The 16,376-nt window shown below is 37.0% G+C and overlaps 1 protein-coding gene across 3 annotated transcripts in view; it reads left to right on the top strand.

Annotated features, from left to right (window-relative positions):
* LOC120636011 (tensin-1) overlaps nucleotides 1-16,376 on the top strand; it is a 169,885-nt gene that overhangs the window by 39,107 nt on the left and 114,402 nt on the right. For all 3 annotated transcript variants that reach the window (XM_039907244.1, XM_039907254.1, XM_039907235.1), the window contains exons 2-3: nucleotides 7,105-7,213; nucleotides 8,156-8,193. In XM_039907244.1, the coding sequence (XP_039763178.1) occupies nucleotides 7,105-7,213; nucleotides 8,156-8,193 (147 nt within the window). The remainder of the gene's footprint in view (nucleotides 1-7,104; nucleotides 7,214-8,155; nucleotides 8,194-16,376) is intronic.

The following is a 16,376-nucleotide window of genomic DNA, read 5'->3' as shown; positions in this document are numbered from 1 at the left end:
ATAACAACACTAAAAAAAATTACGTACTCAGTGTATTTTACTATGCATTTAGGTACGGATCCGTTCGTGTAATACCAACTCGCACTTGGCAGGTTTTTAAACAATATTTCCAACTCCCATTATTTTACATCTGCCAGCATACATTTTACATTGCATTTGTGTCTGTTTGATTTATTTGACTACCTCTACCCCCGGCTTCGCGTGACTGCACGTATACCTCTGCTCAATTTACTACTGATAATAATGCAATCATCCCTATTAATGCCAATTGTCACGCAGGGAACCCGACAATATTATTTCTAGCTCATGCAATGGAGATTAAAGAAAACTATTGCATTGCTCCCTTGTTGTCTATAATCACCTCTATTATGTTTTTTTTTTTGGTTTTAATTGATACACCAAGCAGATGGTCCACCTGATGTAGGTGGAAACCCATCGCCTTTAACCATAGCAACACTTCACAGGCAGGGTATGCGATAAAGTGCCGCTCTGTGTCCATCAATCTGAGGCTGGGAGTCATGTGTGCTGGCAACCACACCCTTCAGACTGGAACACAGCAATGCTGCTTGACGATAGAAATGCTGGTCAGCGGCAGAAATAAGCATGGCGGTACTTTGTACTACTCCAGGCGAAATCTCATCAAGAGCTTATTTAGAATCCTGTTCTGAGGAGATCATTCGTGAGATATAGCAGCGATATCAAAGTATTATTATTGTTTAAAATCGAGACCCTGATTTATATGTGTACTAATAAATTTTCACGCAGCAACACTCGCATTCATTCATTAGTATAAGGGAACGCGCGTTTGTCTAGTAAAACAAGCGGGTGAAATCTTTGGGTAAACTTGTCGTTAATTACTCTGAAATGTGTCATTTTTAACAATTACTACCAAATTTCAAAGTCAAATAATATTACTTCTAAGAACTAAACGGTTTAGGTTTGAAAAAAAATAATCCTAGTTAAGCTTTCATACTTTTTAAAATCATTTGGCTTTGGAATTTTCTTCCTTGACTCTTTGAAATAAGAGATAAGCAGAAAATATAGTTGTTATTTGTGAGCATCAATTGAAACCCGAATAATTATCTTCTTCTTCTAAGTCAATAACAGCGGGGAGCACTGTGAATTAAAGTAGGAGGTCCCGGGTTCGATTCCCGGCAGGAATCAGGCAATTTGGGAATTTATAATTCCTGAATTTTCTCTAGTCTGGTATGGTGGGAGGTTGTGGCCGTGGCTCCCTATCAACAACCACGTGCCGTTAAGCGATTTAGTTTTCAGGTGCGATGTCGAGTAGAAAGCTATTAGGGGTATGACCCTTCAGCTAACAGGCTAGCTCGCTACCATCTTAGACTGCATCATCACATCATTTATCGATGTGTTTTTTTTAAATTATTTTTTTGTTTGTTTTCTTTCTATTGTTGTTAGCAAAATTCAAAATTCATTTATTTCAAGTAGGCCTAATACAAGCACTTTTGAAACGTCAAGTCTGTCCGTGTGTAGTGACTCTACCACCGGTTCGGAAGGCAGATTCTACCGAGAAGAAGCCGGCAAGAAACTCAGCAGTTGCTCTTTTCCAACATCAAAAATTTACATTTTACTTTTTAACATTCATTTTTCTATCTTGTGAGAGATGAAAGCGGAGGCGGATGCTTCCAAGCAACCTTGTCATTAAGAAACTCATCAATTGTATAATAACCTCGCTGTAATAAATGTGTTTTATTAGTATTTCATTATTAGTATTATTAGTATTTCTCTCATTTCTATTTTTATACCTAAATACATATTGTTCATGTAGTTCATAAGTATAATGATAATAATAATGTAATTTTTAATTAGTGTAAGTGGATTTGTCCGTACTAATTAATTTATAATAAATAAATAAATCACTTACCTAGGTGAAGTTGAAGTCAAGGGCTAACTTACAGTTGAATAAAAAACAACCGCTAATTCGGTACTATTTATTGAATCTATACGGAATAAGGATATTCGGTCTATTGTAAACGTGTAGAAACCAGCTGTTCGATGAAATTTGACTCAATCACCAAATGGGGCATGTGCCATCGCCACGTTACATCTCAATGTGTCCCTATAGAGCTACTGTGCAGGGTGATTTAGAGTTCCTTCGTATTAAATCGGATATTGCGTGTTCGATTATTCAGAAATCTGTTAAAAAACATACCGGGCTTCTATAGGCACTGCCGATAGAAGTGAAAACTAAATCTATGTAAATATATACACGAAATATCTACATATAGCTCATGTAAAGCGTGCGGTGACGATGACGCGAGTTTCAAGCTTCTTGTTCATACAAAAAGTTCACATAATTATACACAGTATATGGCACTGTTCTGTTTTAATGTAGTTTTGTGGTGTACAATAAAAGTGTATATTTATAGTGAAGAGAGAGAAAGACGTCCGATTGGTAGTGACCCTGATTTCTGAGTCCAAGGCTTTGGGGTTGTTCACAACTGACAATGTCTAGACGGTGATGTTTGTATTGTCTTAGTATATTTATTTATTTATTATTAAATAAAAATATATTCATTCATATAGCTAATGGAAAGTGTTCGGTGCCGATGACATGAGTTCCATGATTTTACTCTTCAAAAATTTATCGGTCTGCAAGTTTAGTTAAGTTATAAATTAATTCTGCGATTGAACAGCCCCTTGCGGGCTGTTCAACTTCTCTCTAAGTTCATTTAAAAACTAAACATAAAGTTTACTTTTAAAATGTTTTTAATGTTTCTGCTGGGGCGTAAACCTGCTTATAGAGGCAATAATCTTGCTATCAGCGTCGTACCGGAACGCTAAATGGTTTGGCAGCACGTCTTTTCACGGTCCTAAGGGTGGTGACTAGCTACGGCCAAAGCCTCCTACCAGTCTAAACACTATGGGTGTTACAAATAAATGTGGTGTGAGTGGGAATACTTATGCAGTTTTTTGTACAACTAAAACTGATACTACCTACATATTTGACGACCTCCATGACGCAGCGGTAAACGGCAGTTAAAATTTTGGAATTTGTCATTTCAAATTTTCTCGTTTCTGGTCTGGTTGGAGATGCTACCACCTTACCTACAGAGACGTGACGCTAAGCAATTTTGCGTTCCGGTACGATGTCGCACAGTAACCGATCAGATTAGCACGTAACCATCTTAGATTTCTATCATCAATTAGCAGCAGGTGAGATTGCAGTCAGGGGCTAACTTGTAGTAAAAAAAAGAAAGATGTCAGAGCGGGATAAAACTCAGTATAACTAATCCGATATTATTCCCTCATTTATTTGTAAGCTCTATGGAGTCTATAACTGTTTTGGTGTTTTAGATATATCGCATGCGAAACCATTAGTTAGTTATACGAATCGCTCTTGGTGGAGTTTTTTTCGTTATCTCAGTTGGCACGGGCGGGACTTTGCAGCGGCTCGGTTCGTCGACGTCGGCAGGTGCTGCATACACTACACGTGTGTGCAGCGTCATCTATTATATGTGATTTGGTAAAGTCTTCTATCAACGGTTTAGCTTCCATATGGCATTATTTAATAACTGTCTCTTTAGTTTTGTGTTTAACATGTTCCACTAAGGATAATTTTCGATTTCTGAGTCCAGCCAAGAATAGTTAGGTAATGGATTTTACAAAATATCACAGTACCGGTCCGAAATAGAAATAAACGACAAAACATAACAAAGTATTTTTGGTCTGATATACACAATGGTGAGGTTTAAAAAAATATTTGAATTCATAATTTTTTCCATACATAACCTAAAGTTACCGCCCATTACATTGCCCTAACTGCTACATATTTGAACTTTGAAGTTGCTTTGAAGCGTCGAATTATATTTATTCTAATAGCCAATTCTAACAATGTATATAATTTGCAAATTTACATGATATATTGAGAATAATGAGTACATTGTGAGGAACTCTGAGGCAAGCCAGTTTCCTTACGATATTTGCACCGATAAAGCCAGTGATATTGTGGCAAGTGATCCTGCATCGCGTACATAGCGCCGAAATTTAAGACATGCTTTGCGCTTTTATAAAAAATATCAGTAAGTAAAATTAAAAATAAAAATTTAAGTACCTAAATTTAGTTTGATGCATTTGCCAACAGCTCTCGGGAATCATAGGTGTACTGAGAACTTGTTTAATTAAATAGGCCGATACTCTGAGTCACCCATCACAAAATAATTTTAGATGTATTTATTTATTTTGAATAAGTACAGAACTGAAGTACAATGTTCGTATCATCTGGCCTGCAAATGGCGCCGTTATCTGCGGCGCCGGCGCCTGCACAGCATTATGACGTCACTGTACTATAATTGGTACCATGAGAGAAGTGGAGTCTGGAGACCATGCGTACACAAACTACAAAGACTTGTAATCTACATCAACTTTAGCGTGTAACGTTTTGCATCTGATAGCTAGCTACTAGGTTCGTGTAGTATAAGAAACAAAGAGTCGTTAGCTATAACTTGATATTATTTATATCTAGTTTGCAAATTAAGAATCCCTACAGGTATTTGCGCAAATAATGTTTGGATGGTTTATCCTTCACAAAACGACATGACGGTCTCTTATGCCGTCATGCCTTCTCAACGCGCCTGCATTTACTTTTCAATTACATTTTGATTAAACTATTACACTCTATCTTACCTAGGTGTTTATTTCCTTAAATTTAAATGTTTCTATCATAATCGCATAGTCTAATATAGTCTATATTATATTGTCTAATAGTCTAACTTAAATGTATTGCATCTACAGGGCGTTAATACGTATAAACTTTTTGTTTATAATCCAAATTTTACCCAGTTTTGTGGAGAAGCATACATCACAGGCGGACGAAACCGCAGGGCAGGGTATAGATTTGTTCTTTATAAGCTGCCAGTTAAAATTTGTTATCGAGTGTTTAACATGTCAGAATAGTAATGAGATAAAGATCATGGTTGAAGTGGTATTATTGAATGCAAATTGTTTCTAGTAACGAAGTTGTACCTTGAGATACTAGAGAGGTTGACAGAATCGAATGGTTATTATTTTAAATCGTATCTATTTCCAGTACACATTCATTGTACTGTCAGTCGTATCAGTTTTATTGGACTGGCTTTTAAATGAATTCTTAAATAGTTGAATTATACATGTTGCAATAATTGATAATGTCACCCACTTTCAAATGGAGAAGTTTATTAATATACCGATATAACTTCTTTTATAATAAAATTATAAGGTGAGAAATCGGGTCGAGTTGAGTTCATAACGTGGTTATTTTTAGCAGGGAAGATCTAATTTACGAGTTCGCACTACTAGTTTACGATTTTATAATAAGAAATGGTTCTATGTAATCTTCCTATGTCAGGAATCTTAAAAAGAAAATAAAAATAGCCAAAGTTATTTCCTTGCAATGTGCCAAATATTTTACCTTAGAAGAAAAAGCAGGAAGGTAAAATAAAAACGCAAAATAAAGAACTTTATACGTGTGGAACGCTTAGCGCGTGCTTCATCATGAATGGGTCCGCCCGATCGCCTCCCACAGATGTCCATTGTGACCCTTATGCGCTGTTCAAGGGACAGGCAGGTAAGGGCGAGATGGCCGGTGGTCGTTCGCCGTAAATATCTGCCGCGTGCCTTTTTCGAGCTCACGTATTCCATCTCTACAATACATCTTACCTTTTACGCAGTCATTGTTAATACAATTTGAACAAGAATAAAGAGTCGTAAAAGCTTTTATTTAGATAAGGATACTCGATCCCCAGAAAAAAATGGTCATCTCCTACATAGTTTTAGTATCTGAATCTATTGAAGTAAAGTTCAATTTCTCAGTAAGCGTAGGGATAGAAATTATAATAACTAAAAAAAATTATAACATTGAAAGAGTGTGACTTTAATTATAGTCTTTTGAATAGGTACGCTACAATTTATTTTTTAGTTTAGCTAGAGATTATAAATTATAACAGCAATAGTTATAAACTATTAACTATAGTATTTATTATAACTAAAATAAATACCTCAAGCCTAAGGACTTAAATGGCTCGGGAACATGAATATGCAACACGCCATTCTACCTCCTTCTTACTACGTTCTAAAGAAATAAACCCAAACTCTACACATCTGTTTTCAAGTTTTCATCTGTCAAGGAATTTGGTAGCCTGTAGATTGTGGACTATTTATTATTATACTACAATACTTGACTGCAATCTCACCTTGTGGTAAGAGATGAATCATAATTCAGTCTAAGAAGGTCCTGGGCCGACTTATTAGGTATATGGCAGTTTTATTAAACATCGTGAGGAAACCTGCATTCCTGAGAGTTCTCCAAAATGTTTCCAACGGCGTGTGACCAATCCACACTTGGCCAGCGTGATAGACTACGGCCTAACCCTTCTCATTCTTAAAGGAGACTCGCGCCCTGTAATATAAAATAAACTCATTGTTTTATAAATATAACCTAAAATAAACTATTTAAAAGTAAATAAAATCTAAAACTTCCCGAAACCACCGCAGCGAGGCACAGTTCCTAAGATGCTGGCAGCATTGCCCCTTTGGATGGCCAAACTAATTCGTTGGCCAAGGTAACTGCACGCTCTAGGATCACCGGTAGACTCGATAACCCTTTTCGATAATGCTTTGAAAAGAGCTTATGCCTCCGGACCCCACGGTCCCAAAGTCTCTACTCCAAAAGGCACAAAAATGAAGCTGCTATCCAGGTTTTCATATTTACGCCTCTTGGCCTGCTCGGCACTGGTAGCAGCCGCACCCACCATTGACTAGGTGGCCTGGATGTGTGATACAGCTAGGGTATCAACACAAGTTGCATCCCACAGAAGTGACCTTCCAAGCCTCCAAGGTATGAGCGTCATACCATCAGGTCTCTTGCCATCGCTCCACGCCAAACCAATAGGTTCTAATACAGCTGGTACGTGAGCGGTTGCAAGAGATCGTTATATTTATTATTTAATTTAAAGCCCTGCAATAACAACAGTCAAGGCTAAACTTTTAACGATACAGGCAGGACAAAGTTCCCACTTTTTACATCTGGTGATTAATCAACAGTTATATTGATTACTATTTGTACCACTTGGATTTAATAATTACTAATCATCTCTTTTGCAGAAGGAAGGGGCGGGGCAAGCGCACGCGTTTCGTAGCAAGGCGTTCAAGAAACCGCGGGCCTGCCAATGGTGCCATCAGCCAGTGCAGAACCAGGGCAGTTGTTGCAGAGGTTTGTTGCTCACTATTAGTACGAGATCGCGGACGTGATGATACATTTCGAGAAGGCATGAATCTTTTTATTAATACCACAGACAGACAGTGAGAATCTATCGGTGGTTAAATTTTTAAGTCTTCTTCTTGCATCAGGGGTTTGAAATGTTGCTTGTAAATGTACTAAGTTTTTTAAGGCTTCGATTCTGTCGGTTAGTTTTACTACCCTTCGGTAAATTATGTATAACCTAAAACTAGCCCTTTTAATCTCTATATCCATAGACTGTAAGAAATGAAGTCTGTGCCCATCAGCGCTACAATTATTATTAGCCTGATAATAATGTAGATAGGTATCTATATGTTATGAAACGATTATTAGTAATATTCATTTCCTCTGGACAGCCAACCCGGATGGAAACAGCATGGTTTTAAGCCTTATATTTCTCTCTTCTGCGAGGGAAAGTCTGAGCCCAGCTGAAGCCAATTGTTAATCAGTCAATCATCATGTAATCATGAAAAATAATTATTAATTAAACATTCCACCATAAAAACTTGTTTAAAATTAACTATTAGTTATATTACGTAATGCACAGCTTTTGGTAAAGCGCGGAAATATAAAAGCTCTTGACACTTTGGTAATTTGATTTGGCGTCAAAGTGCTCTTTGTAAAAGTGCTTTTTAGGTGTTAAAATGTTGCAACGCTTTTACTATACGGAACTGACATTCAAAGGTTTATGACTACGAAAATGCTAGTACTCCCAGATGAATATTTTCTCTAAATGTCATATTGATAATGCCCTCTTTATTGGATGTACCTATGTGTTTAAGACGTTTATATAGATTTACTACCTGCATTAATAGAATATATCGGTTTTACCTACCGACTTTAATTTAAGTTGATTCCCTAATAACTATTAATAAGGTAGTTATATAACTATAAATAAATTTTCATTTGTTTCAGTTTGCAAATATGTCTGCCACACAGGCTGTGAGAGCAAGGTGAGTTCTGTTTTTGATTTTAAATCTTGAGGTTCGTGGCGCCATCTATTCGAAGTTGAGGGGATTTCTTTTGCTTGCGTCGATCATGCGCATCCTTAGAAATACTCCTTTCTACTTTGTGGTAGACCTGCTAGATGGCGCTAAACTAAATATAGTATATAGCTGATTAAGGCGATGTTTTATTTATTCTCCCTTGAAAACATTTGCTAAAAAATATCTATACAGGTTTCAGTTAGTTTCTCAAGAAATAAAACGGTTATGAAATTATTTGGTTTCCATGTATGCTCATTCATGCTCTTTAGGCAAGCGCCTTAAGTAAAGCTTGTAAGCACGTATGTTGTAAAGCATTTTAGTTATAATGTCTAAATAAGATAAGGTAATATTATAAGGCAGGCTCGTAACATCTTTAAAAAAAATTAGAAGTATCTTAAAAGCTCATTTTGAGAAATGGGAGTAGGTGTTTCAATAATATATTCATAGAACATAGAGATAACGGATATGGCCGGCGAACAGCGGTAGTGCGCTCCTATAACCAATAACACTGAGATGGCAATCAGACGCGCCTCGCCACCGGGCATATATGCCTTTGTTCGGTAACTTTACTTAAATTGAATAATATCAGAATCAATCTTAAAAACATGGAAAATTACCTTTAAAGTCGGAGGGTGGCCGAACCATATCTTTCTATAGATTGACCTGCATCAGATAGTTGAATCACCATCAGTGTATATTTTGTTACTGTGTCTTTCATCACTGTCGTTCAAGATGCAAGATGAAGATAAAAATACAATGCTGTAAACATACCTACAGAAGATTAAATCTGCCAATAATAATATAATTAGACAGGTAATTCGATTTATAACAATATTGGTAATGCTGGCTCCGATTTTCTAAATATCTCATAACTTGACAGCGAAACTTCTGGGAAAGTTTAGCAAAAATAAGTAATGGCCCGTTGGGTCTTAGGTTGACTTTCGTCAAAGTTAGGTCGGACTTGGAATACTTCGAGACCCAAATTAGCATTTCAAATGAGACGGTCGACTTTGTTAAATCGCCACGAGCTTAATAACTCGCAAACATTTTTGATACCATTAAATAAATAAATAGTAAACAATGTTATCTATGTTCGTTTTCACCCGATAATTTAGTAATATATACCTATACTTACAGATGTTTAAGGTATGAGGTGTTTGCTTCAACATGGTTACGTTATGAAAAAATCTTATACAATCTCATTTGATGGATAAAAATACGACAAAAAAATAGAAAACAATACATATCCTGTTTTGTAGATGTCTGTAACTTTAAATTTTAGTATAGATGCCGAATCCATTCACATATTATTCTGTGATTCTTAATATTTCTAAATTTAAATTTTCTGGTGGTAGATAGGTGGTAGATATTTACAGTGATGCTATATTTTACTAAACTAATATTAGCTTTAGTGTAATGTACCTATTCTTTCCCTTTTGAAGGATGATTTAACCACATACCTATCTAGATATAAAAAAATCCAATAGTATACACATTAAAAGCTTGCCCATCAAACTTTATGAGGTTCTTTTCGATTATTATGATTCCCGAACACATTTTTGTATTGATAGTTTGAAATCACGAACATCACTTAGGAAACCGTTACCCGCTTTTTAAATGGAAATTGGGTCGTAAAAAGCTCATAAATTTTACGCTGAGTGAAGGAGGATGACATGCGTGCATTGTGTTTTACACTTATTTCCCGATAAAATAATATGTATTGCAATAAATAATCGCAAAGGTATACAAAATTTTGGTCTGAGTTTTGCGATTATTTACCGGATACGATGTGAGTTAAATCGAACACGATCGTAGTGTTTTTCTTTGTGCTTTTTTTCTCGTCAAAATGAATGGATTGCGCCGCAGGGCACCAAGTTTAATAGCCAAAAAAGTGCGAAATTGCGTATCATTATCAAAAACACGAATATCGACAAGATTTTACATTAACTTTTCAGTTTTACTTTTTATAACACTGTCTGCATTGACAAATACCTATACAGGATGATATGCCGTTTTCGTCTCAATATTATAGTTAAAAATCAAGTTATCGTCGTTGCAAATTTTCATTTAATTTCGAAAATATTGTAGGTAAAAGCGAATGCAAATACGGCTGAATTTGTTATATCAATATTGAATTCGTATGGGCATTCTTAATTCGCAAAGCAGTCGGCGGTACCGTGAATCCGGCGACTTTGATTAATGTGAATTCGATAAATCTGATAAGATTAAACGGAATACATTCCAAGTCAACGTATAAGTATTACCAAAAATGAAGAAAACGGGGAAGATAATTTAATCTGGTAAAAGATATATGAAATATATAAAGCATATACGACAAATACATCTACATACATATAATTTTAAAGATAAATATAGTATTGACTTTTAACTTAAGACCCAGATAAGCCTACTTAAGGTTTTAGAGTGATTAATATTTGTATCGTTTTAAATTCATAATTCGTTTAAAAGAAATAACATACAATTCTACAATAAGCTACCAATTGACATCTTGGAGATGTCTTGATAAAAAGTTCAAAGTTTGTATTAAACGTAAGCTTATAGAAAAGTCCTGTTATAGTATAAAGGAATACGTAATCGATAAAAAGCTTGGGTGTAAATTATTGCTCTAACCAGGTTGCTCTTCTAATAATTTAAAATGGCATTGTGAGATGGTGATAACAAAAAACAACCACCCGGCTAAGTATGTTGTGGGTTTCTTCTTAGACCAGGACGCGTTTGGAACCCTCGTAGCTTTAGTTTTAAGTTTACGAATGTGGTTATCGCCATCATCTCACAACCGTGTAATTCTTATGTACGCATCAAAAGTGCCACCTATGGGCGGGCCTTCTTGAATAAAGATATTTTTGACTTTGACTTTGACTGACTTCTTTATTCTTAAGTTTAGGTTTTATTACGGGCTAATTAAATATAATTTCCCCCTTTGCAATGCTATGCCGGACAATGTTGTGAGTATCATCGTTATCAAATCAACCCATTACCGGCCCACTATAGGGCACAAGTCTCCTCCCACAATGACAAGGGGTTAAGCCGTAGTCCACCATGGTAGCCCAGTGTGGATTGGTGGACTCCACACACCTATAGAACATTATGGAGAATTCTCAGGTATGCAGGTTTCCTCATGATGGTTTCCTGAACCTTTGAAGCAAGTGATATTTTAATTGCTTAACTAACACACATAACCTACAAAAGTTAAGAGGTGCATGCTGGGATTCGAACTTGGCCTCCCGAAGTCGAAGTCCTACCCACTGGGCTATCACCGCCTAATCTTAATGCATAATGTGAACTAGCTCACCCGTGCAGCTTCGTCTGCACCAAATCGGTTATTACCAGAAAACACGAATAAAAAGATTTTCTAAAAATGAATGAATCCTAGCCAGATCGATTTTTCGCCCCCGAAATCGTTGGAGTCGATTCCGAGATTCCAATTATATATTTATATAAATATATATATAATAAAGTATATCTATCTATTTATCTGTATATCTAACTTGATTTGGACATGGATAACATAAACCTCCAAATTACATTTTCTAAATTATAATATGACACAATTCATATTGTTCAGACATTGTAAGTTATGCCTGAAAATAAAATGTTTGCCACTTTGACTTAAGCCTGTGTAAAACTCATTCACCCTGAGGCAAAGTTACAAGTAGTAAAATAAACTTACAAAGCAAATAATGCCTCTAGTATTATTTATTATATAAACTAAATAAAGCAGTTTGCAGAGATAAATGTGCCTAAAGCATATTTACTAGTGTCGTTGAGCGATATGAGAGTGCCGTTAAGTAGCGTTTGCCATAGAGACAAAGTCAACGATCTGGCCGTGACGTCATCGTCCATGAAACGCTTCCAATCAAGAATTGTTATTAACTTCTCTTATTCCAAAACGCGCTCTACAAAATTCACAGACAGGCTCGTCCGGGGTAGTATCTACTACCGCCTTGCTTTCATCCACCAAGCAGTCTAGCTGTGTCCCAGCTAGATGTCGGCATATGTAGAGGCATTGAAGCTAAGTTTGATGCACAAAGACTGGCACTTTGTAGTTCGGGTTTTGCCTGCACGTCCTGCGAAGTGTTAAATAGGCGATTGTTTTCCGCTTACCATCGTGGGGTTCATTTCCTTGATCCATTAATTATAACTACAAAAATAATTATAAAGCCAACTTCTTCTTGAAATCTGGCCAACAATACAACCTTTCGAAATATCAATTTTAATATTAAAATGTAGGTATGCAGTTGCGTACGAACAATGAGTTAACATAGTTGCCCAATAAGTACTATTGTGAATCATTGCTGGAATACGGAGTGTGGGAGGACTGGGAGCTTCGGGCTAGTAATAGAGTTGCCAGACCAATCTCCGGGTTTTCAGGACATACCTTAGATTTAAAATCACTCGTGTGTTTTTTGTTAGAGTAACTCACTTCAAAAGGCACTGTTATGGTATTGGTTGTGTTTGGAAGTGTCTGTTATATTTTCTTATCTTTATCTTATCTGTAAATCAAGTGTAAGTTACTTTTGCCTACTCTGAAACATCGATATTGTATCATCAACAACTACCTAGTAAAGTGCCACTGTTGGTACAGTCCTCTGTAATAGGAGAGAGGGAATCTAAACATTGACCAACCAGGCTGCTCACATGTGGGCTTAAACAATTATTTCCACATGCCAATGAGGCTAATGAGGCTTACGCCAATGAATACCTAAGGGAAGTCGTAAAGTTAATTAGGACGATTAGGATATTATCTTCATCAACATAGTACTTATTAAGCTTTTTTTCTCTTTAGTAAAGCAAGTCAGATTTAAAAGATACGCTAGCTCCACTCATTCGATACATGAGGTTTCATATCAGAATAAGGCAATGTGCAAAAAAACACGAGTAATTAGATTTTTTTATGAGTTTTGTAACATATGATACGAAAATATTTCTGGAAATTCCAGGAATTGCAATGAATCTTGGTGAACTTAATACATCAACGAGTAAGTGAAGTAGCGTGCGGGTGCGAAATGATAATGAAGAGCGCAAAGGCCTCGCTCTGTACAGAGTAACTGGGAAATGCTCCCGAACAGCATTTGAAATGTGGCTAATGAACATCAGTTTTGAAACGTAAAATATTGACTTCACTTTTATTAATTTCAAGAGTAAACTTTCTAAGGGGCAATTACATATTTTAATTGGCCCCGTGAATTTAACTTATTTATGTCACATCAACTGCTTTTACACGAGTAAAATTAGTAAAAAATATAAAACTGTCGTCCTAAGATTCACGGAGCATTTACTGGGCGCTTGTGCGAGCGGGTTTAGGATTTTGCTGATAACATTAATTATTTTTATATAAATTTTAACACGCTATGAAACCTTATTAATAAATTGTTTATTTTGGTTTCTGTTGTGTTTATGGATAGAATCAGGCGTTACTTTGCGGATTGGCATTATATATTATGAAAATTAAGCTTAATTTGCCATAATTGCCATAAATTGTAAAGTCAACATCTCTTGAGGAGCTCCTGGTGTCGGAGCGAAACGTGCGTAGGGTTCCCAAGATCTGTTTGATGTGGAGTACAAGGTTTGAAGAAATTATAAATTACACCAAACATATTCTCCTGCATTTCGTTTTCGTCCCTTGCATTATGTTTGTTAATACCCGCAGGATAAAGATTTAGATAAAGCATACTTTGGTTTACGTACGTTTGGCATATTATACCTAACCACTTTTTACTTAGGATGTAACAAAAGTTACGTGAAAGTTACTAATTAAAGTTAACTAGCGTATGGAAAGTGTAACATACACTACCTACGTGTACATAGTATATTCTAATAAAGAAATCTGAAAACTATTAACAGCTAATACGCTGTTGCTCACGTTAGTGTCGTGCTTTTGCCTGCGTGAGATTTAATTTATCTAGATAATTTATGCTGAGAATAGGGATCTCTAACGCAAACTCCTAAATTTGGTTTGTGAAATATTCGGTTCTGCTTAGAGACTGACTGAGGTTCAGAAGAGCCCTTAAAATTGCAATTCTGCTTGTCAGTTTAAATTCTGAGAATGGCATTTATCCCTACTTCCCTATCCCTACTAATATTATACTATTAGGTTCTATAGAGGTTATAATATGAGTTTAATTTTGCCCAAACTTTGTGTAGATCTAATGAATGTGGTTGGAGATAGAGGACAGAACTCCTCAGCGGACAGCAGCAATCCCCTCATTTAAGGCTTAGCGATACTGAATACTTTAATTTTTTTAGAACTACAACTAAATTGAATGCCACATCAAAACAAAATCAAACGCAGAAGAAGTCGCGGGCAACAGCTAGTAAGTTATATTTTTGCACATATAATATATGCCGTGTGGTTACGGCAGATAAGAATATATATATCCTCCTGGCCGTATCCGACCACAGCGACTCCTTCTAGCTATTATGAGCGTACCTGATGTGCTCTCCAGTGACTGGCATAACCACTCTTTGTTTTAAACGTGCGATCACATTGACAGCACATCAGTACTCCACCAATTATATTGTAATATATGGCCGGCGATGGTCTGGCCTTTATCTCATTACGCCTAGCATCTTGCTCTGCACGCCTTTTAACTTCAAACTCCGATACTTTTTTATTTACGGAGTGTCTCCATCGCGGCCGATCTTCTGCTTCAAATTCCCACAGTGATGGGTCCATATCACATCTCTTCATGTGCCGCTTTAGCACATCTTTATACCGTAAGTGTTGCCCGCCCTGCTTCCGTTTCCCAACCTGCAATTCGGAGTAAAATATGCGTTTAGCCACTCTTTCTTCACCCATTCTGGATATGTGCCCACACCACCGGAGTTGCCGTCTTATTATATAAGCCTCAATCCCGCTGACATTTGCTCGTCGTAAGACTGTCGTGTTTCTCACACGATCCGACCAGTGGATGTTCATAATGTCGCGTAGGTACCTAATGTGGAACCTGTCTAAAGTACGAAAATGCTTGCGGTATAAGCACCACGTTTCTGAAGCATACAGTAAGGTTGGTAGTACTATAGCTAAGTAAACGGAGACCTTCGTTGAGAGCCTTAAATCATGCGATCGAAACACCTTAGATCGAAGCTTTCCAAAAGCAGCAGAAGCAGCTCCTATTCTGCTGTTCACTTCGGCATCGAGGTTGCAATTGCATGATATAGTGCTCCCCAAGTATCTGAAATTACTAACTTCCTTGAGCGTTTCACTGCCTAGCTTAATATTGAATGGCGAAGACGTGGTCGTGTCAAGGGCCATAACCTCGGTTTTCTTACAATTGATCCTTAGCCCAAACTTATGACATGATTCGTTGAGACTTTTTATAAGCTTCTGCAGGCCATTAGGGGACTCCGCCAGGAAACAAAGATCATCCGCATACATTAAATCTGTAATAGTATCGTAAGCTACTTTGGTGTTAGCTTTTAGCCTTGCTAGATTAAAAATACCACCGTCAGACCGAAAACTAATACGAATGCCCTCAGATACTGTTTGCAACGCGTCACGTACTGCAACCGTAAAGTAGAGAGCGAAAAGAGTAGGTGCAAGTACACAGCCTTGCTTAACGCCACAGTTGACTGGAAAGAAAATTGACTGCACACCCTCTACAGTAATACAGCATTGCATATCATCGTGCAAGAGTCGGACCAATCTCACAAACTTATCTGTGCATCCAAGCTTCGTCAGTACCAGCCACAGAGCTTCACGAGGCACGCTGTCAAAGGCTTTTTCTAAGTCAACGAAACAGAGGTATAAAGGTTGTCCTTGCTCTCTGCTTTTCTCTTTAAGTTGACGTATAGAAAATATAGCATCACATGTGCCTCGTTTCGGTCGAAATCCAAACTGTGTTTCTGGCAGGACATTTTCCGATAAGCACAACAAGCGATTGAGCAGAATCCTCGCAAACACTTTCCCTGGAGCGGTGAGAAGGGATATGCCTCTGTAGGAATTGCAATCAGAGCGGTCTCCCTTGTTCTTATAAAGAGAGTGGATGGATGAGATACGAAATTCCGCAGGAACACGCTCTTCGTTCCACATTTGCAAAAATAACTTCCATACGGCATATTGTAAAGCCTCACCTCCATACTTAAGCAACTCCCCAGGTACTCCATCAATGCCAACGGCTTTTTTATTC

Source organism: Pararge aegeria, chromosome 3 (genome assembly GCF_905163445.1).
Source record: "Pararge aegeria chromosome 3, ilParAegt1.1, whole genome shotgun sequence".
Lineage (NCBI taxonomy): Eukaryota > Metazoa > Arthropoda > Insecta > Lepidoptera > Nymphalidae > Pararge > Pararge aegeria.
Note: the sequence above shows the minus strand (reverse complement) of the source record. Positions and strands in the feature narration are given on the sequence as shown.